Source organism: Cavia porcellus, unplaced genomic scaffold, assembly GCF_034190915.1.
Source record: "Cavia porcellus strain 051 isolate PalLab524CR breed Dunkin Hartley unplaced genomic scaffold, mCavPor4.1 scaffold_18, whole genome shotgun sequence".
In the NCBI taxonomy this organism is placed as follows: domain Eukaryota; kingdom Metazoa; phylum Chordata; class Mammalia; order Rodentia; family Caviidae; genus Cavia; species Cavia porcellus.
Genome location: NW_026947501.1, coordinates 52,446,707 through 52,471,831, shown reverse-complemented (window position 1 = coordinate 52,471,831; position 25,125 = coordinate 52,446,707). Strand labels below are relative to the sequence as shown.

General features: G+C 49.3%; 1 protein-coding gene across 13 annotated transcripts in view; it reads left to right on the top strand.

The window, feature by feature from the left end:
* Inpp4a (inositol polyphosphate-4-phosphatase type I A) overlaps positions 1 to 22,321 on the top strand; it is a 117,753-nt gene extending 95,432 nt beyond the window's left edge. For 7 of the 13 annotated variants that reach the window (XM_005004441.4, XM_013154307.3, XM_005004443.4 and 4 more), the window contains 8 exons: positions 3,485 to 3,657; positions 4,459 to 4,582; positions 5,335 to 5,461; positions 5,717 to 5,857; positions 7,567 to 7,664; positions 9,207 to 9,319; positions 10,989 to 11,143; positions 14,870 to 18,464. In XM_005004441.4, the coding sequence (XP_005004498.1) occupies positions 3,485 to 3,657; positions 4,459 to 4,582; positions 5,335 to 5,461; positions 5,717 to 5,857; positions 7,567 to 7,664; positions 9,207 to 9,319; positions 10,989 to 11,143; positions 14,870 to 15,050 (1,112 nt within the window). In that variant the 3' untranslated portion in view covers positions 15,051 to 18,464. Of the gene's footprint in view, positions 1 to 3,484; positions 3,658 to 4,458; positions 4,583 to 5,334; positions 5,462 to 5,716; positions 5,858 to 7,566; positions 7,665 to 9,206; positions 9,320 to 10,988; positions 11,144 to 14,869; positions 18,465 to 19,770 lie in introns of those variants that run through there. The other 6 variants (XM_023565811.2, XM_005004445.4, XM_003471669.5 and 3 more) reach the window with 2 other exon arrangements.
* Positions 22,322 to 25,125: the final 2,804 nt, after the last annotated feature.

The following is a 25,125-nucleotide window of genomic DNA, read 5'->3' as shown; positions in this document are numbered from 1 at the left end:
AGAAGTGTAATGCCCTTCCCCATTTGCATGTAAAATCCAGTGTTTATAATTCTAGTTCAGGGGTCGGCGAACTGCAGTGCTGAGCTAGACTCTGTCCTCAGCCTTTCAGAAACCAGTCATGCCCACATGTTCACACATCCCAGTGGTTGCCTTTGTGTGGCAGTACCATGGTTAGTTGTGACCGAAACCTTACTGCCTTCAGAGCCTGAGATGTTTGCTGTCTCACCCTTTACAGAAAATGTGTGCCAACCCCTGAGTTCATAATGAGCTTCCTGGATATGGCTGTGGTTCTCTCAGAGTGTGCATGCACCTCAAATAAAATGGCTTGTTTGTTTTTTCGTAAACTCCAAAAATGGGCTAAGCAGTCAGTTTGATGACTGCATATTGTGACGGAGTAGAAATGTAAGACTCGGGGACACCGCCTTATGTCTCGAGTATGGCAAACTGGCTGTGGTAGGACTCAACAAGCCACACTCTCAGGTCTGCTCACATAGTACCAGCAGCAACCCCAGAACCCTACTGGGAGCCAGCTTATCAGCCAGCTAGTCTGACTGGGTACATCACGCTCTTCCAGTATTCCCTCAGGCCCTCACAGCCTTTTCCCAAAAAGTCAGTGTAGCTGTGAGGAGTCCAGGTCCCCAGTGTCCCTTTCCATGGTCATTGAGCATTGGTGGGTGCACACACAGTCAGTCTTGAGCTCCTTGTCCCCATCACCTTGCTCAGAGCAGGCCTCACCTCTGCCTTGTTTGTCCCTGAACTCCTCCACCTCCTCAGCTCCGCAGGCCGGAGGCGGTGCGAATCCGTAGTGAAGACCAGGAGAGAGGGTAATAGAGAGCTTCGACTAAAGCTCAGGGACTCTGCTTCACTCAGGATTTCCTGACATTGGGGGAGCCAAATGGAAGCCAGCACATGTTTAGCACCTGGCTTGTCCAGCTCTCTTTGCTTTATGTCAACTATGTCATTTCCAGAAGCACTGGAGGCTTTTCCACAGTTGATGTCAAATGGACCAAAATGGTCCCCTGCTAGGAGATCCTGTGGAGCTGTATTTATTTGGAGTGGCTTAAAACACACTTCTCTCTCCCACTCCCTCCCCTACTAATGAGAGAAAAAAAGTAGCATGCGAATTTGAAAGGGCCCTTCAGCATTATTTAAAGTGGGGTGATCCATGGGTTGACTAGTAGTCAGCAAGAGTTACAGGCTGGCAAGTAGGTAAGGAGCTTGTCCGAAAGAGTGGGTCACCTATAGTCATTGGACATTCATTTGTTAAGTTGATTGTTTTTAATAGCAAGAGTCTCTCACCAAAGGAAGCAGATCATAAACTCTTCACCAGCATCAGCATTCCAGACACCTTAGGGCCTGGGTATAAACCATGTTTTCTTACTTAAAATATCTTCTAGTATGACTTTCTCCCCAGATTGGAAAAATGCATTACTTTTCCTCTCCAGCAGAAGCAGGCTGAGCTAGTAGAAATACCACAGAGTTTGGAGTCTGTCAGACAGATACAAAAGCAGTTCTCCATGTGTGTCTAGGAGGCCCGACCTCGCTGGGGCTGTTTCTTGCCTGTGGATTTGATGAGGACAGAGAATTAGAATAGCTAAAGACTGGTAGACAGTGGCCAGTGCCCCATTGGCCTCTGAGCCCCTCTCTGGGCCAACAGGATCCTCGTTTTCCACCTCTCCCAGCACAGCCCTTGTGGCCGTTCTCCCTGCGCTCCAGTTTTGTTGTTGTCAGTCTTTTTTCTGATGTATTAAAGCAGAGTCATTCTGACATGAATTTGTTTATAGAGAAGTTTGAACAAAGTGAAAAGGTTGTATGGAAAGGCTTGGCTATGTTCAATAAGACTGCAGGCCTTGTACTTTGTGATCATAATAACCATGATTTAATTACTCATTGTAAATGTGTATTAACTGGAAAAGCCAAATAAAATGGGCAGCCTGTGCTCTAAGTGCATTTACGTCTTAGTGAAGAATAGCATGAGGGACTGCCTGGTCTACCCTGCCCAGACTGTTGCGCTAGGAAAACCCTATGTCATTTTGGCCACTTTGGTGGGTGCTGAACGTAATTGTCAGGCGTTCACCAGAGTCCTTTAATGAAACAGAAACTCAAGAATTGTAGGGCAAAGAAACCAGGCTGCGGCTTGGCGCTGTGCTCCATCTTCCTGAAAAGAACCCCACATGGCTGAGGGGTTGAGGGCCTGGCACAGTGGCACCCATTCAGGACTCACATTTTCCACTTCTTGGTCCAGTGTTCCTTGTCACTGTGACTTCTTTGCTGAGACTTCTCTGCTGTAGACTTTCTAAATTTAAGCTTGTTTTTCCCATTGCGAATATAAATCCTTGTCTGTGTACTGCATGCTTGAGTATTCAGTTAGATCAGTGCCAGCCTGAAAGCTGCTTCGAGTACTTCTTCTCCATTAACCGGGGACCCCAGTAGATGCTTCCCTTCCCACTTCGCATCCCCTATTCCGGGCACTCCTCCAGATTGGTTTCCCAGCCAAATGGTAACTGCACGGTGGTGAGGGCAAAGCCAAGGTACTACTCTCTCCTCGAAGGTGAAGGTCACTACCTGGCACTGTGGCGCCTTGGCCAGGGCCTGATGGGACGCTCCCCCATCCTGAAGGTGTGTATTGCTGGATGTTACCCACCTGGAGCCGGGTTTGGGGTGGTGTGCTGCTAAGTAGGGGTGAGCAAATGCCTATTTCTGGGCTTAGCAACCTGTTAAAAATATAATGGATGAGGGCATGGCTTTTCTTTTTTAATGGTTTCTAAATAGAAAGGGGAAAAGAGCCAAAGCCAAAAATACCCCTCACCCTTTTTTTCTCCTCTGAGGTTTTATTTTTGAAAAGTTGTTTTGGTACAGGTCCCAAGTTTCCTTATATTTCTAAAAGAAAAATAAGCTAGAAATAGTGCCTGGCAGCAAGGTGGTGCTGGACAAGGTGTGCAGAAGGAAGGGGCACGCAGGTAGTGTGGGAAGTGAGACATTCACATGGGAGTGCACAAGGCCAGCAGGGGCAGAGTGGGTCCTTTGCCCTGGAAGGACAAGGTCTCTGCTTCCTGCCGGGTCAGGAGAAAGGAGGTAACAGAAGACCTCTCTGAATGTCCTTCTCTGTCCTGGTGCGGAGAAGAGGAGCCTTGTGCTGTGAAAGGTGATTGGCCTGTGCCGAAAGAATCCTCTCTGGCTTTGTCGTGACTTTTAAAGCTTTCTGCTGTCTTTCTGAACAGGCAGGGTGCTATGGACAGAGGCAGGGGTCCCAGTATTTAGGGGACCAGCCCTGTGCTGGAGGCACCTAAGTAGAGCTCATGTTAATGGAGAGACTGTGGCTGGAGGGCTGGAGCCAGGGTTGGCGCCTGGCAGATATGGGGACAGAGGGTGGGCTGGGCGAGGGTGGAGAGGGGAGGATGGGGCTGGGTGATTTGCTGACATAACAGAACCTCATTCCTAAACCCTTCCTTTCTAACCACAATGCTCCCTCGCTGGTACCCAGGTGAATGGAGCGAGGCCCTCTACCCTCTGCTGACTACCCTCACCGACTGCGTGGCTATGATGAGCGACAAGGCCAAGAAGGCCATGGTCTTTCTGCTCATGCAGGACAGCGCCCCCACCATAGCCTCCTACCTGAGCCTGCAGTACCGCCGCGACGTGGTCTTCTGCCAAACTGTAAGCCCTTGGAGGACCACGGGAGTGCCTGTGGTCACCTCCTACCTCCGGGGGAATGGGCTGGGGCCTTCACGGGCTATTTTGCTTCCTGTCTCTTATTTTCAAGTTTACCTCGCAGGGAAACTGGATTTCAGATGGGAACTTGTTCTGGGAGGCGGTTAGAGATTCATTTCCCCGGAAGGGCTGCCCAGACAGGCTCCACACTGCTCTGATGAGGCAGTGGGCACAGAAGTCTCTTAGCTATCTTTTTAGAGATATAGTTGGCACCTGTTTTGTGCCCCTTCCAGAGCTGTGTTTCAGTTTCTGTTATCTTTTAGTGAAGAGTTGAATGTCACAAGTTAAAAGATACCGGACATGGAGACAGTAAAGCAAACAGTGCTGCTGGGGTGGGCTGGTCCTCTGCTGTCCTCAGCCCCGGCCTGGCAGCCTGTTCTGTCCCACAGAACACCCGCTACTGTCACTCATTTAGTCTCTAGCCAGAAGCCGCATGAAGCTTGAGAGCACAACCCTTCACTATGGGGAATTACTCTAGGCTTCCAGAAGATTCCAGCCCAGGAATAATGCCAGGCAGGTCGGGGTGGAATCTGGGTCCAAACCAAACCCACCTTCCAGAGTGACCACATGGCAAATCCCAGAGTGTTCCATGTCCATCCCGTGGCCTCTGCCCTCTGTGGTCCCAGTGCCAGAGTGCCCCTGCTCTCCAGTCGCGCACTGCACACCCAGGGCAACAGGTGCTGCTGACTCCCCTCTAGCAGCTGAGCTGCTCACCACTGCCCCACTGTTCACTCCTTGCCTCCCCAGCTGACAGCCCTCATCTGCGGCTTCATCATCAAGCTGCGGAACTGCCTACATGACGACGGCTTCCTGCGGCAGCTGTACACCATCGGGCTGCTGGCCCAGTTCGAGAGCCTGCTGAGCACCTATGGTGAGAACCCGATCCTCCCTTTGACCTCCGATTCCAGGGTGACCACAGGCCCCAGACAGAGTTCTGCACGGTGCACAGGGTCCTTGGTCAGCGTGGCTTCCGTGCCTTGCTGCATATCCTGAAGAGCTTTCTAGTGACAGAGGGCTGGTGGTTGTTTAAGCAAGCATTTCCTGTAAGGCAGTTGGGTTGTTTCTAAATCAATCCTACTGAACCTTTGTGCAGTGATTCTGTACACAGACAGTACTTGCAAGCCTGTCCTACAGCCATTAGGAGAGGAAGAGTTGCTGGGTCAAAGAGGGGAACTTTTTAAAAATATGACCGCTGTTTCCAGACTGCCCTCTGGAAAGGCTGTCTTCTCCCCTGTATTGCTTCCTATTTATTTCTTGTGAGAGGGTGAACTGGATCATTGCTAAAGGTATCTGCGAGCCTTGCTGTTCTAGGACACAGGGCCAATGTCCAGCCCTGTATAGCAGGAGGGGGCGACCACAGCACAGCAGCCCTGTGGTTTCTCATCTCAGTCTTATGCAGCTGGCGTGCGTTCTGTCCCCTGTGCATTTCTGTGCATCTCCCTCCCACGGTGCTGGGTGCAGAAGGGCTGAGCAGGCTGACACCTCTTTCCACCAGTTGTCTCTGCAATGTGGGTGCAGGCTGACTGCAGTGTCTGGGGGCCCAGGAGCCGTCCACACTTGCAGCATCTGTGGGGAGAAGAGTGAGCCCTGTTGCCTGACACTTCCTCCCCTTTCTGTATCCAGGTGAGGAGCTGGCCATGCTGGAGGACATGAGCCTTGGGATCATGGACTTGAGGAATGTGACGTTTAAAGTCACGCAGGCCACTTCCAGTGCATCAGCTGACATGCTGCCCGTCATCACAGGAAATCGGTAGAACAGTTTCTCTCAAAACCATGCACCAGAGCAGTGTTCTTCATTAATGTCCCTCTCATGGGTGCATGCTTCTGTTTCATTTTTACTCCATTTCTTTCTGTTAAAACCACTGGCTACAAGCCCTTACTGTGCTTCTACCGCTTAAAGGTCTGGCTGGGGTTTGGACGTCATAGACGCCCAGGGCTGCCTGGACGCCCACCCTGCCCTCTGTATTGGGGCTCACGCTGCCCTTCCTGTCTCACCCTCCTCCAGTGATGGGTTTAATGTGCGGATCCCCCTGCCAGGCCCGCTCTTCGACGCCCTGCCCCGAGAGATCCAGAGCGGCATGCTGCTGCGCGTGCAGCCAGTCCTCTTCAATGTGGGCATCAACGAGCAGCAGACCCTGGCCGAGAGGTGTGTGTGCTGGTGCTGCCTTGGGACAGCAGGGATGAGTTTGTTCACCTTCTCTTGGTCCGTCCTGTGCTGGGTGGGCTTTGTCACCCTGCCTCCCGGAGGTTGTTGAGCATAGCTGTCTGCTCAGCACTGATGACCACACAGAAACGCCCCACATGCAGTCTCCATTGTCAGAGACTTGGGCTGGTAGGAGAGGGGAATGGGTTTTGTGATGAAAGGAAATGCAGAGAGTCAGGGTCCTCAGAGGAGGCCCGAGGGTTGTGAAGCAGGGCAGAGATGGTCCGTGAAGTAGGTTATTTTTATTGTCTAAAAAACATTTTTTTTTTGTGGTGCTGAGGATTACACTTAGGCCCTCACACATGCTAGGCAAATAATCTACTAGCCCCTAAAGTGGGCTTCGGAGTAGGAGTAGGAGAGACCACATGAAAGAAGAGGAGAGAGAGCCTGGTGTCCCAGGCCAAGAAATCTGAGCAGAGGCATACATGGGGAGCAACCCAAGGGCCTGGGGATGCCATAGTCTGGGGAGGGGTTGGCAGGAAGGTTAGCACAGCCTCATGAGTCCAGCCAGGAGTCAGGCCCTTACCCTAAGGGCTGTGCCATGCCAGCTCCTTCAGGATCATTGGCACACAGCAGAAGGGTCATGTGTGCGTGCGTGTGGGGTGTGCATTCCTGTGGAGTGACATGGAAGGAGTGAGTTGCGAGTGTGTGGCCTGTATACCTGGGAGTCGGTCCTGTGTGCCCTGTTGAGGCAAGGGAGGAGTGCAGTGGGAGAGAGGTGGTGTGTTTACTCCTAGCGTGCAGGAGAGCTGCTCCAGGAGAGTGATAGCCTCTGAGGGAACAAGCTCACAGAGGGAGAGTGAGCACTGCCCTCTGAGGGACATCATAAGGCCATAAAGATGCCAATGCTAGCTGGGCGTGACGGTAGGCACCTGTAACCCCAGCTGCTCAGGAGGCCTGAGGCAAGAGGATTAAGATGGAGCCCAGCCTGGGTAACTCAGTAAGACCCTGTGTCAAAATAAAATGAAATCATGGGGCTCAGCGGTGTAGCTCAGTGTTAGAGCACTTGCCAAGCACATGCAGGGTGGCCAGAAAATAATGCCAGAAAAGGACTGATGCTAAGGGAGGTCAGGTGGCAGGGAAGTGGAGGCCTGGATGGGAACCAGGTCTAGGACTTGATGGTCTGCCTCATTAGTGACCAGCTTCCTCACAGGCGGTGTTCACACCTTCTCCGTCAGGCACTCTCCACAGACCGATGACAAACTGAGGAGGAATGAGAGCCTCAGGCAGCCCTGGGGGACAGTGGCCAGGGGTGTCCATTAAACAGACAGGTGACTTTGGATTTGAGTCCAGGACAGTATCCTCAGTCCTCACACCCCACTGCTGTCCCCTCTCCTTAAGGACAGGCAGACACCAGGACTCCGAACCAAGTGGCTGTGCGCTGGAGCCCCTTGCAGCACCCCACTGTTCTCTCAGTCTCTGGGTCTGACCCACAACATGCTCCAAAAATGCCTTCGGTGCACCTGTAACCAAAGTGCATTTAAGCTCTCCCAACACCACAGAGATGGTTTCCTGCTCAGGAGGGGGAAGGCACTTAACATTGAGACCTGCATGATAAGTGTCTGTAAGAATCACCACTGTTGGCATTCCTGCAACACTGTGTGTTGGGAAAGTGGCTCCAGCTGACTAATGGTGTCCCTTCCCCTCCCAAGGTTCGGGGATACGTCTTTACAAGAGGTCATCAACGTGGAGAGCTTGGTACGGCTAAACTCCTACTTCGAGCAGTTTAAGGAAGTTTTGCCTGAGGATTGTAAGTGTTCCCCCACTTGCAGTGGTTTTACCTGCTTGCCACCTTGGCTGCTCCGCTGCATTGCATACACGTATGAGCTGTCCTTTCCCTTTCCCTTGTATGCATGCATGAATGCATACACACACACACCCACACACACACACACACACACACACACACACACACACACACATGCACACACTTGCATGCATGCACAGTGGCTGTTTTCCTGCCCATACTGCCTGGCTTGCACCCTACCCAGAGAAGCTGACTGTATGTGCTTCCTGTGCACATCAACTCCGTGGTATGTGGAGAGGAGATGCTGAGTGTTTGAGGCAAGAGGACCGCTTTTGTGTCCCCTGGAGGTCTCAGCATTTGTTCACTGCTGCGTGACACTCTGTACCCTAGTGAAAATGCCATAGACAGCGCTCCAGCAGCATCAGAATTCAGGGAGGAATCCGGATACACAGCACAGTCTTTACTGCACAGTACGATCATTGAACACCTGCCTTGTGTAAGAGCCGCGGGACAGAGGTCAATGAGACCTTGACCCTGTCTGGAAGAGACCAGTCTGCCCTAGAGTGAGGCTCCAGAGGGGTGGGGATCGTGCTGGACAGGCCTATTCCATCTCTGGGAAGGCAGGAGCACCTCAGCTTTTGGATTGGCGGGAAAGCAGTGGCACTTGAGCGTCTGTGGCTTATGGTGGGCCAGGCTGGGCTGAGCGCCCTACAGTATTTCACAGCATCCTCAGGGCCAGGTCAGTGCTGTGTGCAGACAGGAGAGAGTTGCTTGGACAGTGGCAAGAGCTGTCCTGTGAGAAGGGACTGTGGCCCAGGTCTCAGGGTCAGACAGTATTTCATTGGCAGTGCTCAGTTGGGAAGGGGAAGCAACCCGCTTTTTTTGTCTGGGATCACCTCAGAGTATGCTGGCTGGACTGGAGGAGGAGATACAGGCTGCTGGTGGTCAGCAGAGGCTGTGGGACATTGGCTGATCTGGGCAGGGCAGGCAGGAGAACCTCCCCTGTGGTGGCTTCTAGAGGCTGAGGCAGGACAGTGAGGGATGGACATTACCATCTCCTGGCCTGGGCTGCAGAGAGAGCAGGGACACGTGTGTTCCCCCACAGGTGGCTGGGGTCCCCCGGGAGGTAGCCATGCTTTGCAGATCTCCTGAGTTTTCCAGGTGCTTGGTGGTTGAGACTCACTGCTCACATGTCTTCTGTCCCTGCCTGAGACTTGGGAGGCTGGATGGCTTGTCCTGCTCTTCCCATCCCACCGTGGCATGGTACTTACCAGAAGCTTCTTAGTGGCTTGGTGTCCACTGTCCACCCCATGAGAAGAGCTAAAAGGGGAATGAAGCAGCTGCCCTGAGAGGTGGCACTAATGTGGCAGTGATTGAAATTAAGGGATCCTCACCCTTGTAGCATGCCCAGTTGCTAAACGTCTTCCCTCCCCACTTAGCCTGGAACTGCTTGTTTCACCATCTCCTTCACAGTGTGCTGTCCCACGCTTTGGCACCGAGGCCTGGCTATGGCTCCGGCTCCCACTGACATCCCTGCCCTTCCAGGTCTACCTCGGTCCCGGAGTCAGACTTGCCTGCCAGAGCTGCTGCGGTTTCTGGGTCAGAACGTCCATGCCCGGAAAAATAAGAATGTGGACATTCTCTGGCAAGCTGCTGAGGTACTGGTTCTAGTGAAGAAGAGAAGTGTGTAGCCTGCAGCCAGCCAGCCTGACAGAGACAACAACAAGTCAAAATCTCAGCCAGGACGGAGAGACTTCTCCAAGGGTGCCAGTGAAATTCCTGGATAGGATCGGCGGCTTGGGCAATGACAGAGTGCTGCCCCTGAGCTCATCTTTCAGGACCACTTAAACTAGACAGTCTGCCTGTGGGCACTCACAGCCCACCTCCAGGGTGGGCACAGCGGATGCCAGCCAGAGCTCACTGCCTGCAGCCATTGTGAATAGGTCCAGAGGGAGATGGTGGTTCAACACAGTCCTCATCCTCCCTGCCCCTCTGATTCCTTTGTTTCCCCCATACTTACATTGCAGACCGGGCCTGGGTGCCCAAGGCGTTTCCTTGCTTAATCCACATTCACAGCAGTGTGACTTTACCATGCTGGGCCTTGGGGGCCCCTCTGGCCTTCATCCCCTGCCCAGGCCTGAGAATAGGGGGTCGAAAAGGCACAGGCAGGACCTGGCACAGCTTTGCCCACACTCCCTGGGCCCCCCAAGTCCCAGGACCCAGGTAGCCAGTGCGAGGTGCTCTCCCAGCTTCCCGGAGCAGCTCAGCCCATGCAGCACTATCCTGAGTGTCAGAAAGTGTCTGCCATCCTCAGTCATCCTCCACTGGCTTCAAGGGGCCTGTGCTTGGTGGCTCTTCTCTGTCTGAAAGCCCATCTTCATGATGTCACTCCATTTGTACACCCTCCACATTGTGGATTGCAGTGACCTTTCTGTCAGTGGCTTTTTGAGGAAAGAATGTTTTCCTCTCTCTCTTATCTTTCTGCTGTTTCGCCGCAGCTATGTGGCTTCACTGCATGGAACATGCAGAGTGGCTTGGTCTGGACCCCTCCCCACTCTGTCCAGGCTGCCCTTCACATCTTTAATGACAACAGAAGCCTCAACAGGTTTCACAGGCCTTGCCTTCTAAGTATTCTTGGTTTGGGGCCTCGTGTGGCAGGCTTTTTCAGGCTAGACCCAGCCTCAGGATGGCAGGCAGGGACAGGGCAGAGGCGCACCTTAACGTCTTTTGTTTTTGAGGGGAAGTGTTAAACACATGACCATGCAGCATGCTGGCTGTGACAGCCTCTGTTACAGGGCCTTCCTGAACATTAAACGGGGAGCAAAGCTTTCTCACAGACAGTCCCAGGGGTGGCACAGCCAGGGACCTGAGCAGTAGCCCTTAGTCCTGTGACTCTTGTCCCCTGCAGAGCCCCAAGACAGAGAAGCATAGATCAGAGGTGTGAGGCACAGAGCCCCTCGGAAGGGCACACTGCCCACCAAACCTTGGGCATCTCTTGGGTGACAGGTGGGTGTGGCAGCAGTGCCAGACCACCTGGGGATTGTGCATCCCAGAGCCTCTCCTCTTCTGGGCCTTACAGCGTGTTATAGTCAGTGGGGAGCAGTGGGACCAGGCAGGCTGGACCTGGGGGAGGTCTTTGGACACTGATGGCAGGGGTGATGCAAGCTACCAGGAGGCCCTGAAGGTCAGGTCTTGTGGGTGACTCAGTTTCCACTACAGCTCAGCAGGATACAGAGAGGAGAGGGAAGCAGAGCCAGGCTAGGTCCTGTGGGGAGCAGCTCCCCTGCAGAGTTCCCCTCCTAAGCACAGCCCATGTCCTGTTGGCAGATCTGTCGCCGCCTTAATGGGGTCCGGTTCACCAGCTGCAAGAGTGCCAAGGACCGCACGGCCATGTCAGTGACGCTGGAGCAGTGCCTGATTCTGCAGCACGAACATGGCATGGCCCCGCAGGTCTTCACCCAGGCCCTGGAGTGCATGCGCAGGTGAGTACCCTGCCCGCAGCTGCGCACCTGCCCGCCCATGTAAACTGCAGATGAGCCGGTGCAGGCGGGGCTAGGGCCATGAGCCTGACTGTAGTCAAAGTGCTGGCCCAGTCCAGTTCAGGGGAGCATCTGGCAGGGCAAGGGAGAGCCAGCAGGCTTTCCAAGCAGGGCTGCTCTGACATGTAGAGCAGTAGGCCAACGGAAGGTCAGGCTATAAATGGGGAGCAACCCAGTGCCCCAGGCTGCCTACTTAGCTGGGGGTAGGACCAAGGGCCGGTTCTCCCAGCAGCACCAGCCATTCCTATAGCAGATGCGCATGTGCACGATGTGCATTTCTGAATTTAAGTGAAGAAACACGTCTGCAGGTTGCACCGGTTTGCTCTGCTTCCTCTCTAGCAGTGGGCACTATTTACTTTTATGAGCAAAGTGTCCAGTGAGTGTCTCATGGTGATAGCTGTCAGTGTGCCCTGGCCACCTCACCCGAATGACATCCCAATTCTGAGGCAGCAGGTGGCAAGTGTGTTTTGCAGAATGAAACCCAGAACGCAAACTGTCCTCTGTGGATCGATGGCTTGTTTCAAGCACTGCTGGGCAGTCCCCTCCCTCGCATAACAAAAGAAAGGATAAGAAACCCCATTTTCCTGTCTCCTTTGATGTAGTCACCAATGCTGTTAAAGTCTCGTTTCCAGTGGTCACTCGTATTGAATGTCTATCATTTGTCCTCTCACCAGATTCTTTAAAGTGTTTAATTCTCTTATCCTTTCTGTATGTTTCTGCCTTTGACCTTCTCACAATAATGCATGAAAATGATGCGTGAGCTTCTGCCTCTTGATTTGAGTGTTTTGTAAAAATGGCATCACCTCGTCCCAGCTTTGTCTCCTTGACTTCTCCCCAGACCTCTCTGTTAAAGTTCATCCCCTTCATCTGTTTGGCTCAAGCAGTGGCACTTCAGACACCCTGCTCTTGGCCCTTGACTCAGGGCTGCCCCAGGGTCCCCACACCCTGCAGGCTCCTTTGTCCACCTCGACCCTGGACTCAGGTAGCGGTCATGCCATGCTCAGCCAGCTGCTCGGTGGTGAGAGGGACCTTGTGGTTGGGGAAGCAGAGATCCCGACCGGATACAGTCTGGTCAGTGGTGAAGGACCTAGGTGAGGCCTCCTGCTCTCTCTCTGGTTTTGAGCTTGTTAGTGGTTTCAACAAAAACAGTAACTCATTCTGACTACATGTGAGCACCAGGCTACAGAGACTGGGGTAAGGTGGCTCCAGAGAGACCCATGTGACTGCAGGGCCATCTATCTGCCCACTCTCGGCTCACCAGTTGTTTTGGGGGAAGGATTTTGTTTTGTTATGAAGTATTTTGTGGTGGGTATGGAAGCCAGGGCCTCAAGCATAGTGCACACACGCTCCACACTGAGCTGCCTTCCCCATCCAGAGGAGCTGTTCCAGCTTTTCCAGTACACAGGGCACTCTTCATAACCTTTAATCTCATAAGTAATTGATACACCTAGTGGGAAAACTAAAAAATATAGATAAGTCCCTGCTCTTGTTGTCCTGTCTGTCTATCCTATAACACAAACACACATCCCACTGCAGCTGATCCTCCATTCCTGCAGTTATAGAGCCATGAGTATTTTGTACATATTCTTTTCGAGGCGCATGCATTCCACCCTTACACACAAACATACAGGCATGAGTGTGGTTAATCTACATGTCGGTTAACCTGTCCCTAACACACATGATACATGCATCCACACACAGATGTATGATAGGCACCATTGTGCAATTGTTTTAGCCTACTTTTTTTCATTTAGTTATTTTGAATGTTTTAAGCTAATGAACATAGTTTTGTTTTTTTATCTTCTTGAGACAAGGTCTCACTGTGTAGTTCAGGCTGACCTCAAACTCACAGTGATCCTCCTGTTTCAGTCTCCCTGATTGCTGTGATTACATGTGTACACCACCACTCATAGCCTAGGCCTTATTATTTTTAACACATCATAATTTTTCTAGCATTTCTATTAAGTAGCATGTGATTTTGAGCATTTTAATCAGTGGTGAGTGAATATCCTTAGATATTTTCCTACCCAACATTTGCAGATAGATTTCTTTATTTTTGTACCAGGAATCAAACTCAGGACCTTGTACTTGTCAGGCAGATGCTGCCACTGAGCTAAATCCCCAGCCAGACTGATTTCTTAGGTTATAAATCTACACCTTTGTCAGGCTTTGCATCAGTTTTAATGTAAATTAGCAAACTGCCCTTCTCCTAACTTCCATGTCTGTTAGAGAGGACAGATCCTCTGTGAGCCACAGGTCCCAGGCGACACTGGCCATCCACTTGAGGCCCCTGAGGAGGCCCTGTGAGTGTAGCCATCCGCGAGTGCAGAAGATGTGGTGGTCCCCTTCCTTGATTGCTTTGTCAGAGCAGGCAGGTTGCGAGGGTGGGACAGAGCTGACACCAACTCCCACTTGCAAGGGTGCAGTGGCTGTGACTGCAGCAGTGGGCAGTTTCAGGGGCTTGCATAGCTCTGCCAGGGCTCAGCCCCAGCCCTGTCTCTGGGGTGAACCACATGCACTGGCTGCAACACACAGGGTACCAACTTAGGAAGGGTCTCCTCTCAGAACAGTGCAGGCCAGTGGGGCTGCCCAAGGGTCCCAGGTTCCCTGAACCTCCTCCCACCCGTCTCCAGCAGGTCCTGCACCTTCACAGCTGCCCGTACCCAGGACTGGGTGCCCTGTGACCTCTGACTCTGTGTCACTGTTGCTGCTTGTGAACGTGGAGAAGGTTACAGGATAGAGAGGTTCTAGGGAACACTTCAGCTTGCCCTTCCTTCCTTCCTTCCTTCCTTCCTTCCTTCCTTCCTTCCTTCCTTCCTTCTATTCTTTCTTCCTTCCTTCCTTCCTTCCTTCCTTCCTTCCTTCCTTCCTTCTTTCTATTCTTCCTTCCTTCCTTCCTGTTTTTCCTTTTTTTTTTTTTTGAGGGAGGGGGTGCGTGCTCACCACAGACTTCACCTCTGAGCTGCATGGGGCCCAGGGTATTTCTTCTTTTAGTGCCCAAAGGGTGGAGAAAGCCTACATGTCCAACATGAGATTGTGGGGCCACCTTACACAGAGAGCAGCACTTTATTGGGGACACCCTTGCTCTGGCCCTGCCACTGCTCAGCTGGAGGCTACAGCTGTCAGGGAAGAATCTGCATCGGGCAGATTCCTGGGGTGAATGGTTTCTGTTTGTGCAGTGCATCAAAAGGCAGTTCAGCCCGCTCCACTGTGGCGGCCTGCTGGGCATCTGTGAGAAGGTCAAAGCCATGGTTCTTCATGTTCAGCTTGCTTCTCCGAGACGCCGGCTGCAGCATGGGGCCGCGGGCGGCGTGGGGCTCTGCTTGGCCAGCTGAGAGACAGTGAACATGGAAAACCATTCTCCAACCTACATGTGTTTATTTGCAGTGGACTGCAGTATTTTTTCTTATTTTCACTTCTCTTTCTCTCCTTTTTTTTCCCCCTGTGACTGCTGGTTTTGTTTTGGTCTTCTTTCACACCCTTCTCTGCATTCCATTTTTTCTTTCTCTTGTGGCTTCATTCCATTTTTATTTATTTTTCTTAATCTTATTGTTTGGTTCTCTTTTTTCCCCATACTTTTGGATAAAACCCATCGCATGTGCCGCTCTTTTTTCTTTCTTCCCTTTCCTTTTTTCTTTTCCTTTCTCTCGTACTTTTTCCTTTTCACAGCATTGGAACACGGGAGGTAGTCACCCAGAAGAACTTGAGCGGCCTGGTGCCCATCCGGGACTTAAGGCTAGACCCCAGCCTCCTCTGTTCCATTCCTTTATTAGCTCTGAGCCCCAATTTACTGATTGTGTGGCTCTTTCTGAGCATAGCATACCTGGTGACCAAATTGCGTTGCAAATGAGTGTCATTCTGAACAATTAATGAGTCACAAGAAAAAACAAAAGTGCCCGAATTTGTCCAGCCACCGCATACCTAACTGGACAGAAGGAAGGTGTCAAAGCGTGGTCTGACAAGGAATATCTCATGCCTTACACTTTGATGTTTTGTTCTTCTGAACTGTAAATACCTGCCAAATTATCTCGCCAGAGGAACGTGTTCATTTCAATCATGTGGCGTCTTCAGTGCTTGTAACATGTTCTTCCGGTGCGGTGCCGTTAACACTTTATTTAGCTGGCCTGGAACGATTTGTACCAAATCTCTGACCTTCTGATGTAAAGCTGTTTATTTCCTGTACATCTCCTGGGCCCTGTTTCCAAGAGAAGGGAATTCTGTCTGAATAGAATTTGTATATTTGATACTATCCTTTAAGTGTACTGCTCACCTTACCCTCCCCTTTTGAAGAAAAATGAGACAGATAGATGCTTTATAACTGACTCTCTAGATCAGCCTATTTAATAGGACATGTACTTTCTGCTTTCATTTTAAAGCGTAGTCCCTGTATGACAGTAGCAAATAGTTTGCAGAATCGTACCATTTCCGTGCTTGCTCATTTCCAGTTGGGGATGACCCAGCTGTGAATAGAGAAGCACCCTGTCTCAAGGTGGGCACATGAAGAAAACATTTTGTGTGTGATTGCAGATTAACTGTGAGGCTCATTACACTGAGCCTAGGAATGAAAGCACTCTGCAACAGGGAATCAAGTTTCATCCACTTACTTTTCCTGACATAGCATTTTTCATTCAAAAAAATATGTCCATAATTCCAAATTAAAGTCCATACATCCCTGCCTTACTAATCACATATGGTTAATAATGAACAACAGCAGCCAAAAAAAAAAAAAGAACAGTTACCAAAAAACGAGGTTTACCTTTCAGGTACTGTGTCATAGAAGAGAGTTACTTTAATTCCTGCTATTACAACTCTTCATTTTAACATAGTAATGTCCTAAACAGGATATAACCTTAGCATTATTATTATATTTGGGGCAGGGGCCAGGTACCGGGGATCAATCTCAGGACCTCGCACTTACCAGACAAGCACTTGAACTGCTAAACTAAATCCTTGGCCCTAACCTCAGCATTTGAGTGTGGCAGAGAGTAACTGTGTGCCCGTAAAAGTGACCAAATAAACCAGGGGAAATGCCGCATACCCTGAATAAGAATGAGTCGTCTCTCTGCACCTCTCAGGTCATATTGTGTTTCTGTTTTCGATTTCTAATTGGTTCCTGCACTGCAGTTTATGAAGTGGCTTTCTGTCAATAAGACCAGAAAGATGAGTGGATTAGAGAATCTGGCTTTTCCAGAATCCCGATACCCACATGCACACAAGCCCACTCTCAACCCCCACAGTCTGACCTCTCCATCCTCTCGGCAAAGAATGACACGTGCCAAAAGGAGAGTAAATCTAGTGTAAGGCCATCCTTCTCAGAGCCCCGGGACCTCTCCTCCCTAGACCTCTGCAGCACTGCAGAAGCCTGGGCAGGTGTCACCACCTGTTACCCTGAGGCTGAGTGCGCTGGTCTCTTTAGAGTCAGCTTTCAGTAGCTTCTCCCTGACGACCAGCTGACTATGCCCTGTCCAGACACAGAAGCTTGCACTCTCCCTCCCTCCGAGGTGCATATGTCAACTCTTGGGGACCATGGTGGCAATCCCTGCACACGTCCATCTTCACAGGGGTGGCATCCAGTCAGGGACCACACACAGATGAGGGAGCCCATCTCACCAGACAGCGCCCTCCCTCCCCACGGCCTCTGGGTGTCCTGTGGTGCTGGGCATGGCCCCATCTCAGGGCCCCACCACGCACAGAGGGAAGTTGGTACAGCCACAGAAACCCTCCTGAGGGCACCTCCAGGACACCATGGCCCAACTGGCACCTGTCAGTGTGCTGGCAACACCTGCTTGTCCTTTGCGATCTGTTGGGCTGAGAGAGAAGTGGAGCAGAAGGTCGGGAGGCCCTGGCCCATCGTTTCTCTGCTCTGGGGCCCGGGCAAAGGCCATGCACTGCTTTGTCCCTGAGGTCAGTCTGTCCAGGAGGCAGGCGGCTTTTGGTTTTCTTTTTTTAAAGATATCTGAGAAAATCTCAGCATGGAGGCCTTCAATGCTGAGTTTTGATATCACCACAGGCCTTAGCTCCTGAAAGGAGGCCAGATGCATATTCACAGTCCTGTCTGCTTTATCAGGGATGAGGCAGGCATGTTTGCTCTGTAGCATGCAGACAGCTGTCTCAGAGGAGCTGTGCTCGGGGGTGCTTCCTGTTGGGAGGCCTTAGAGTTCTTTTGGCCAGTGTGATGGTCACTGTTGACCATCCTGGTTGTTTCCAGTGATCTTGAAACAACAGCACACTGTCCCTGTGCAGAGCAACTCCCAGTCTGCAGTAGGGTGGCCAAGCCACTTAGGCCTCCAGGTGGGCTCCAGGGTGGGTAAGCCTCACCAGAAGAGGAAATCCGGAGGCCTCCATGAAATCAAGTGTCAAATTTAGGGATCATATTTGAATTTCCATTTCAAAAGTGAATGTTCTCGAAAATAAGTAATTCTGATGCAGTAAAAAAAAAAAACAAAAACAAAAAACAAAAAAAAAAAACATGCAGATCACCTCAGAGTAATTATCTCTCTCTAGCTGTAAAAAAAACCATGCAGATCACATCTTTCTAGCTGGCCTGCACAGCAGCAGAAGCCAAGGCCCACCATAGCATGCTCTCACCTCTGTAGATCAGGTTCCAAGCTGAGTGCCAGCTCATGGAGGCCCACTTGTCACCCAGCAGCCACACAGAAGCTGTAGCCAGATTTCATAAATGCCAACATTTGGGAGAAACAGTTCAATTTAGAAACTAAATTGGAAGTATAATCTTGATGATAGTTTCACCTGCCATGTATGTAGTCAACTAAACCAGTATCAGCTCCTTTCACATGCAAATACAGATTATTCTTCCTGGAGTTAGGCAGACTCTAGCCATGATAGCTGCTTTCTGAGAAGTTTGCACATTTCAATACAAACCAAGAAGCCATATCTGGAAGAGCCTGTTAATGTAAGCACTTCCAAAGATTGTGTATAGGAACCTGTATCCACTGCTTTAAATAGTTATATGTTTTATCTGATGACTGAATGTTTGACACATGTGACCTTGCTCATATGGCCTAGATGCTTAGCTTAGGTGACACATGCAGCTGTGAAAGGGAGGCTCCAGGATGAGAAAGCGTCCAAGCTACTGCATTTGTGAATAGCCACCAGACGGACACTTCCCTGAGGTACCTGAGCTTAGGTTTTTAATAAAAACTGCTGTCTGAACAGGGACATAGGTCAGTGGCACAGGCACCTGCCTGGCAAGCTTAAGGTTCTGAGTTCAGTTCCCAGTACCAAAAAAAAAAAAAAAAAGAAAGCAAGCAAGCAAACCACTGACTTACCAGGAAGTATTTCATGTGTTCTGGGTGACAGGACTGTGGCTTTCACTTGGAAAGGCTTAAGCGGCTGCCACTGACATTTTTCTACTGCATGGCATAATGGTCCTCATACAGTTCAAAATATTTTTTTAAAATCACTATTTCTTGGTAACTGCAAATTTCACATCTCATAAGGAGGATTTTATACTAAACTTGATAGCCACTGAGTTCATTGCCAGCCTTAGAACAGTACACGAAGTTACACTGTACAGTGGGAAGGTATTTGTAGTCACAATCACTTTCGCCTGTATATTTTGTCTACATCAGAGCATTTCCCAGAGAACTCCCCCAGGGCTCCCACAAGGATTGTGAGACCCACCTGCCTGTTCATCCTCCTGGGTACCATGACTGTGTGTTTTGCCACTGAGTTGCCATGACAACCTCTATCATCTGCAGCAGGGGATGATGCGGTAGTGAGTTCTCTAGGCAAAGGCACCTGTGGGCTGTCACTGGCTTGGTGGCACTTGTGCAAGAGGTGGCCCTAAGGAGGGCAGTCCACTGAAAGGAGCCCATGTCCGCTCACTTCTTCACAAGGCCCCAGCCCTGAGAGTCAGGCAGACAGTGCCGGGGCCTGTGGGATTGCTTTCCACCCAGAGGAGCTGTCCCCTAAGTGGATATCGATGTCAGAACTGCCTGCTCGGCCACATGGCTTTTCTGCATATAAAATTCTGCAAGGAAAATCAGCATTTTGAGCTTGATGTGACCATAGTGCTTACTGTATACAAAAGTACAGCTCTTTTAACACTTTGGTAAGAGTGGTAGTAATTCTTGGGTCTGGGATTTAGCTCAGTGACATAAGTGCCTGCCTGGCAAGCACAAGGTCATAAGTTCGATCCCCAGCACCAAAAAAAAAAAAAAAAAAAAAAAAGAGTAGTAGTAATTTTTTCCACGTAATTTGCTGTGTTGCAGAACCCTTGAGTCACAAGTTATGATGCAGCCTGCAATAACTAGGCTGGAGATAAACGAAATTTTCAATTTAAAGAAATGTGCTTCCACTTAGACACAGCACCGCTTTGGGGAATCCCCAATGCACAGCCCCATATGGCTTTTCATCCTTGTGCTTCCTACTTGCTTGTTTAGAAACGCGCCATCCTATGTGTGTATTTGTTGTAAATGAGTCTCGCACCTGTTTAATGAATCATTTTTAATGCTATGAAACTAATGGATTCATTTCATCTTAGTTTAAGTCTTTTCTTTTTTTTCCTTTTTTACTGCTGTCATTTCTTGTGCTTGTTTTTTCCCCAGTGAGGGTTGTCGAAGAGAAAATACAATGAAGAATGTTGGAAGTCGCAAATATGCATTTAATTCCCTGCAGCTGAAGGCTTTCCCCAAGCATTACAGGCCTCCCGAAGGGACTTACGGAAAAGTTGAAACATGAACACACGGTTTCTCTAATTAGCTGTCACCTCATAAATGTGGGTACCCTCTAGTGTTATTCATGAATTCTTCAAGAAGACCGGAAGGATTGGCTTTTTATTTTGTGTTTTTAAAAAATATTTCACTAAAGAGTCTATGGAGCATGTTCTTTCCATTGGAATCCATAGGAGGTAATGTGGGCTCAGTAGCGTGGATAAGAACCATGCCCAGTTAAGTAGCCTTCAGCTGTCACCACAGCTAACACTAGAGTCACCCAAAAATCCAGCTAGCTCGATCTGAAATGCCAGAGGACCTTTTCAAACACCCACTTAGGCACTGCTCACCTAACTTATTTTTCTACTGAGTAACTCAAAAGTGAGCATTGAATTACAATCTACTTTTTAAAATTCTGACTGTAGGACATTAAGTCATGCGTGAAACAGTTGGATCCCAGGCAGCCTGATAACTGTTAACTCAAGTTTGAGTGACTCGTTACTAATGAATTGCCTGCCACCACCCGTAAAACCCAAAGTTGAGAGACTGAGCAAGCATCCTGAGCTAGGTCTCACAGAGCAGCACACACTGGGGCCACGCCTCTTTCTGTCCCACCTGAGTTCCAGCTCAGGTGTCCCCTTCAGTCTAGAGCCAGCAGCGCAGTTCCTGGGTGCTGTCCACTCCTAAGCGCCACATGTAGGTCCCACCATGCCCAGTCTGTCCTTCCTCCCCGAAGTTCTGTCCTGAAGGATCATAAATGTGACGTGGCTGATGTCTAAGAGACAGTACTTTTGTGGGGAATCTATGACTATGTAGAGATAATGGAATCCTAAATATTTTCAGAACAAAAGTTCTTTTGTGGAATTTCTGGTCTTTTTCTACAAAACAATACAATCATGTTCGAATGTCTGATGAAAGTGGCTTATTTTTAGGTTTGTAATAATTGTTACATTCCTCTTCTCATTCTGTGACTATTGAGAAACAGTTGAAGTTATCTCTTCAAATGAGTTTTTGAAAGGGATTGATGGGCCAGGAATCTTTGGAATTTCATAGAAAATGGTGTGGTCATCTTTACGAGGTGATGATGAGTCTCATCTGCACATAGTAGAGATTTTTCCTCCTTAGAAGTTTTATGTTTTAGCAATTTTTAAAATCATGATTACGTTTACATATCTAAAAGGCTGTAAAAGAAATGTCTGTGCCACATACAAATGATGCTGGATTAGTAAACACATTGTAATACATAGAATTCCAGGTAATATTCTTTTGGCTTCTTTAGAAACACTTATGAACTTGGGCCTGGAATGAAGCACAGGCAGGAGAGGTCCTTGGCAGGGACACAGACTAGGTCTCTATCCGGTAGGGCTGGAACTGGGTGACTGACCAAGACCCCTTCCTATCCAGAAGGCACGGTGCAGACAGCCTGCTATTGTCACCTGATGCCTGCTGGGAGGAGGACAGGGGCTGGTGTGGGGGACACTTTAATGAGGGATGGTGACAGCTCACTGATCCTCACCCATGGATGGGTTCACCATGGAGGGCACGTGGCAGAAAAACTTGTCCACCAAACCTACTGGTGGCAGATCTTCGTCTTGGTCAGTCCCTGGCCAAAGGTAGTTTATCCTCAATATGGCTCATTTTTAGCCCATCACCTTGCCACCATTTCACTTGTTATTTTTATTTCCATCCTCTCCTGCATTTTAACATCACTACCTTTCAAAATTTTTATTTTTAAAATTAAATGTTACTCATATTGTTTCCTGACCTTTTTTGTCTAAAGAACACTAAACATCTGCATTCATAAAGGGAATACACAAGTGTTGACTCATCTGTCAGCAGTTTCACATGGGGCACCTTACATGAATTATTTTTCCAATTTTTGGTTTCCGCTGTGGGTCACCATAAAACTGTAAGACTTGGCCAACCATGTGGGAATATTCCAGCCTCAGTGTGCTCTCTGAAAGTGTGTGACTAGCTCCTGGTTGCATCAAAGATGCACTGGCCAGCCTCAGGCGGGCCCAGCTCCTCACGAGCATCCATCTGGTGGATCCCAGGCTTCCTGGTACCCCAGGAAGGCATGTCACAGGTTCCACCATGTATCCCCCTCGCCCCCTTAGGCACGAAGCATCATGAGGTGCGACAACGGGAAGGCTGCGGGGATTGTCAGAGCTCCTGCTGCACAGTTGCCTTCAGTTTCCTTTACCGATGTAAAAATATTGTATAATACAGTTTTGTCTCCATACAATTGTACTTGCCAAGCTAGTATGTTAAAATACTTTTATTTATTTGTTTGGGGCAGTGTGTGTGTATATATATATATATATATATATATATATATATATACATACAGTTCCTGTTTTATATTCCTAGCTCATTGGAAGCCATGTATGCTGTAAATGTGCTAGTCTTTAGAATGACAGACAATAAATCACTGACAAGAACATAAGCTGGGTCTTGCCTGGTCCTTCCTCACACCGGGGTACAGGCTGGACAGGCAGCACTGCCCAGCATATCCTTGTGGGGCACTGCATTTTGTACACTGGGAAGCATGGGCCCCTGTGCAAGGCTAATGCTTTAAACCGTGTCACTCCTTTCAGAGCAGAGGGACAGCGGGGTGTGGGTGAGGAGCAGACACTGGGGCAGGCAGTCCCAGCTCCCATCCAAGTTCTGCTACCCACAAGCTGGTGACTTGGATGGAGCAAGTTGCTTGACCTCTATGAGCAAATGGTAAGTTCCTGGTGAAGTGGCTGGGAGCTGCGTGGCAGCAAGTGTGGTTGTCTTTCTCCATCCATACACGGGGTCACAAAGTGCCTGTGGGCCACCTGGCCCTCAAGGGACTAGCAGAGTACAGTGTCACTCATGGCACGGGCACCCAGTGATGCCTTGTCTGAAGCGTTCCTGACTTTGTTAGCATGAACGTGCTTCTCCAGGAGCTCCCACCCCAGCTGCAGTAGGCACTTCCCTTCCTTCCCCCAGCTCTGGACATGGAGTCTCATCTCAGTTCCCATCTCTCTGGTTAGCATGAGCATCAAGGGTCTTTAAAGCCTTGCTGGCACTTGTCTTTTTGACTGTATTGGTCCTTTCTGTGTCAGTGCTTTCATATGGGATGTTTTCAGCCCCATCACATGTTGAAGTGTCTGAGCTCTTCGATACAGGAGTTGTCAAGATACAAAGTTGTAAAGCTTTACAGAGTTGAGTGTACCTGTCTTTTTCTATGTGATGCTCTTCCTGTTGATGGAATGTAAACTGGTGTGGCTGCCGGGAAAAGTATATTGGTTCCTTAAAAACTAAACAGAATGACCATATGACCCAGCAGTTCTGCTGATGGATACATGCTCACGGTTGAAAGGAGGGTCTCAGGGACATTTGTACATCTGTGTTCATAGCGGCATCATTCACAGAAACTCAAAGGTGGAAGAAACTCATGTACAAGTAAACAACATACACACACGGGAATATTATTTGGCCTTAAAAAGGGAATTCTGATATATGCAACATGGCAGAACCTTGAGGAGAGGGGAGGAGATGAAGTAAACTGTTGGCCAAAAAGAGAAAAATATTCCTGTGTCCACTGGAGGCACTCACATATTCATGTTAAAAACTCACCATTCAATAAAGAATCTGAAAAGGAAATTACAGTTCCATCAAAAAAAAAAAATGGTACCCTTAGGAGTTAACCAAAGAGGTAAAAATCACAGAGAAGTACTCAGGTTCATGCAGAATGGAATGGTGATGCCGGGAACACGGGGGTGTCCTCATGGTGGCGGGGAGTTGTTTAATGCGGAGGCACATCCACTGTTCCAAGTGAACGAACAGTTCAGGAAACCAGACAGCAGTACGAGGGTACTCAACACAGCTGAACTGAGCACTTAAAAATGATTAAGATGTTAAACTGTGTTACGTGTGTTTCTGTGTACTACAAAAAAACTCTGTCAGACATGGTGGTGCATGGCTAGAACCCCAGCACTTGGGAAGCTAAGGTAGGAGGGTCACAAGTTGAGGCCAGCCTAGAAAACTTAGCAGATAATGTTTCAAAATAAAATTTAAAAAGGGCTGAAGATGTAGCTCAGTGAGACAGTGCTTGTTCCCCAGCACTCTGGGTTTAGTTTCCAGTATCACACACAAAACTTTGTACAAGTCATCAATAAAAAGACAGACAAGCCAGCTGAAAACTGGACTGAGGACCTGCATAGGCTTTTGGCACTCCAAATGTTGAGCTGCATCATCACACAATCGTATAATCTACTCTTAGGTTTATACTTGAGAAATACGTTGTTCAGATGTCCATAGCTTTATCCATAATAGTGCCACAGTGAAGCAGTGCAGTGTTAATCACTGATGAGTGGGTAAACTAATGGAATGCCTATACTGGGAACATTACTCAGCAGGAAGCAGTGAGGTACACAGGAGCCACATTCCAGTGAACTTGGACAACATGGCAAGTGAAAGAAGCCAGTCACAACGTGCCACATACAACGTCCTCTAATTTCATTTCTATAACTAGCCCAGAGCAAGGCAGCCCTATAGAGACGACAGTATACTAGGGGTTGCCAGGAGTGGAGGGGAAGAAGTCAGGAGGCTGCCAGTGGGTATGAGTTTTTGGAGGGATGAAAACACCTTGGAGTTGTGGTGATAGCTGCCCCCTCTGTGGAGACACGATTGCTCTTCACTGATCTTCAGTGCCAGAAATAAAGTGGAGAGCTTGGATTCCTATTTGGCTCTACCTTATTGAGTGATCGAAATAAAATTACTGATTTTCAGGCTGGAGATACAGCTCAATACTAACCCTAACCCTAACCCTAACCCTGCATGCACATGACCCTGGATTTGAACCATACGGTACAAGGAAAAAAAAAAAAACCTACATTTTAAACTTTTCCAGCACTTTCTGTTTTTCTCCTTTGCTGTGAACAATATCTGTTGTTCCATTTTCGCAACAATCATCCAGTGTAACTCCCATGGTTATCAGGCACAGTGCATAGGACCCAGGCCTGGCCAAGATCAGGTGCCAGGACAGGTGATCCAGGGGAGACCCAAGCCCCTCGGTAGGATTTCATTTGTGGAACCTGGTAAGGAAAGTTTGCTTTTTCCCTTTCGGGTCTCAGATGTTAAGGCTGATACTGGTTTGCTCTGTGGACAGGGCCAGGCTGAGAGATGGAAGGAGCCTTGCAGTATCCTCTCGGCTTGGCACCCAGCTATGCCACAGGAGTTTGGCACTCCAGTGAATTGGTACAAATGAAGCATTTCCCC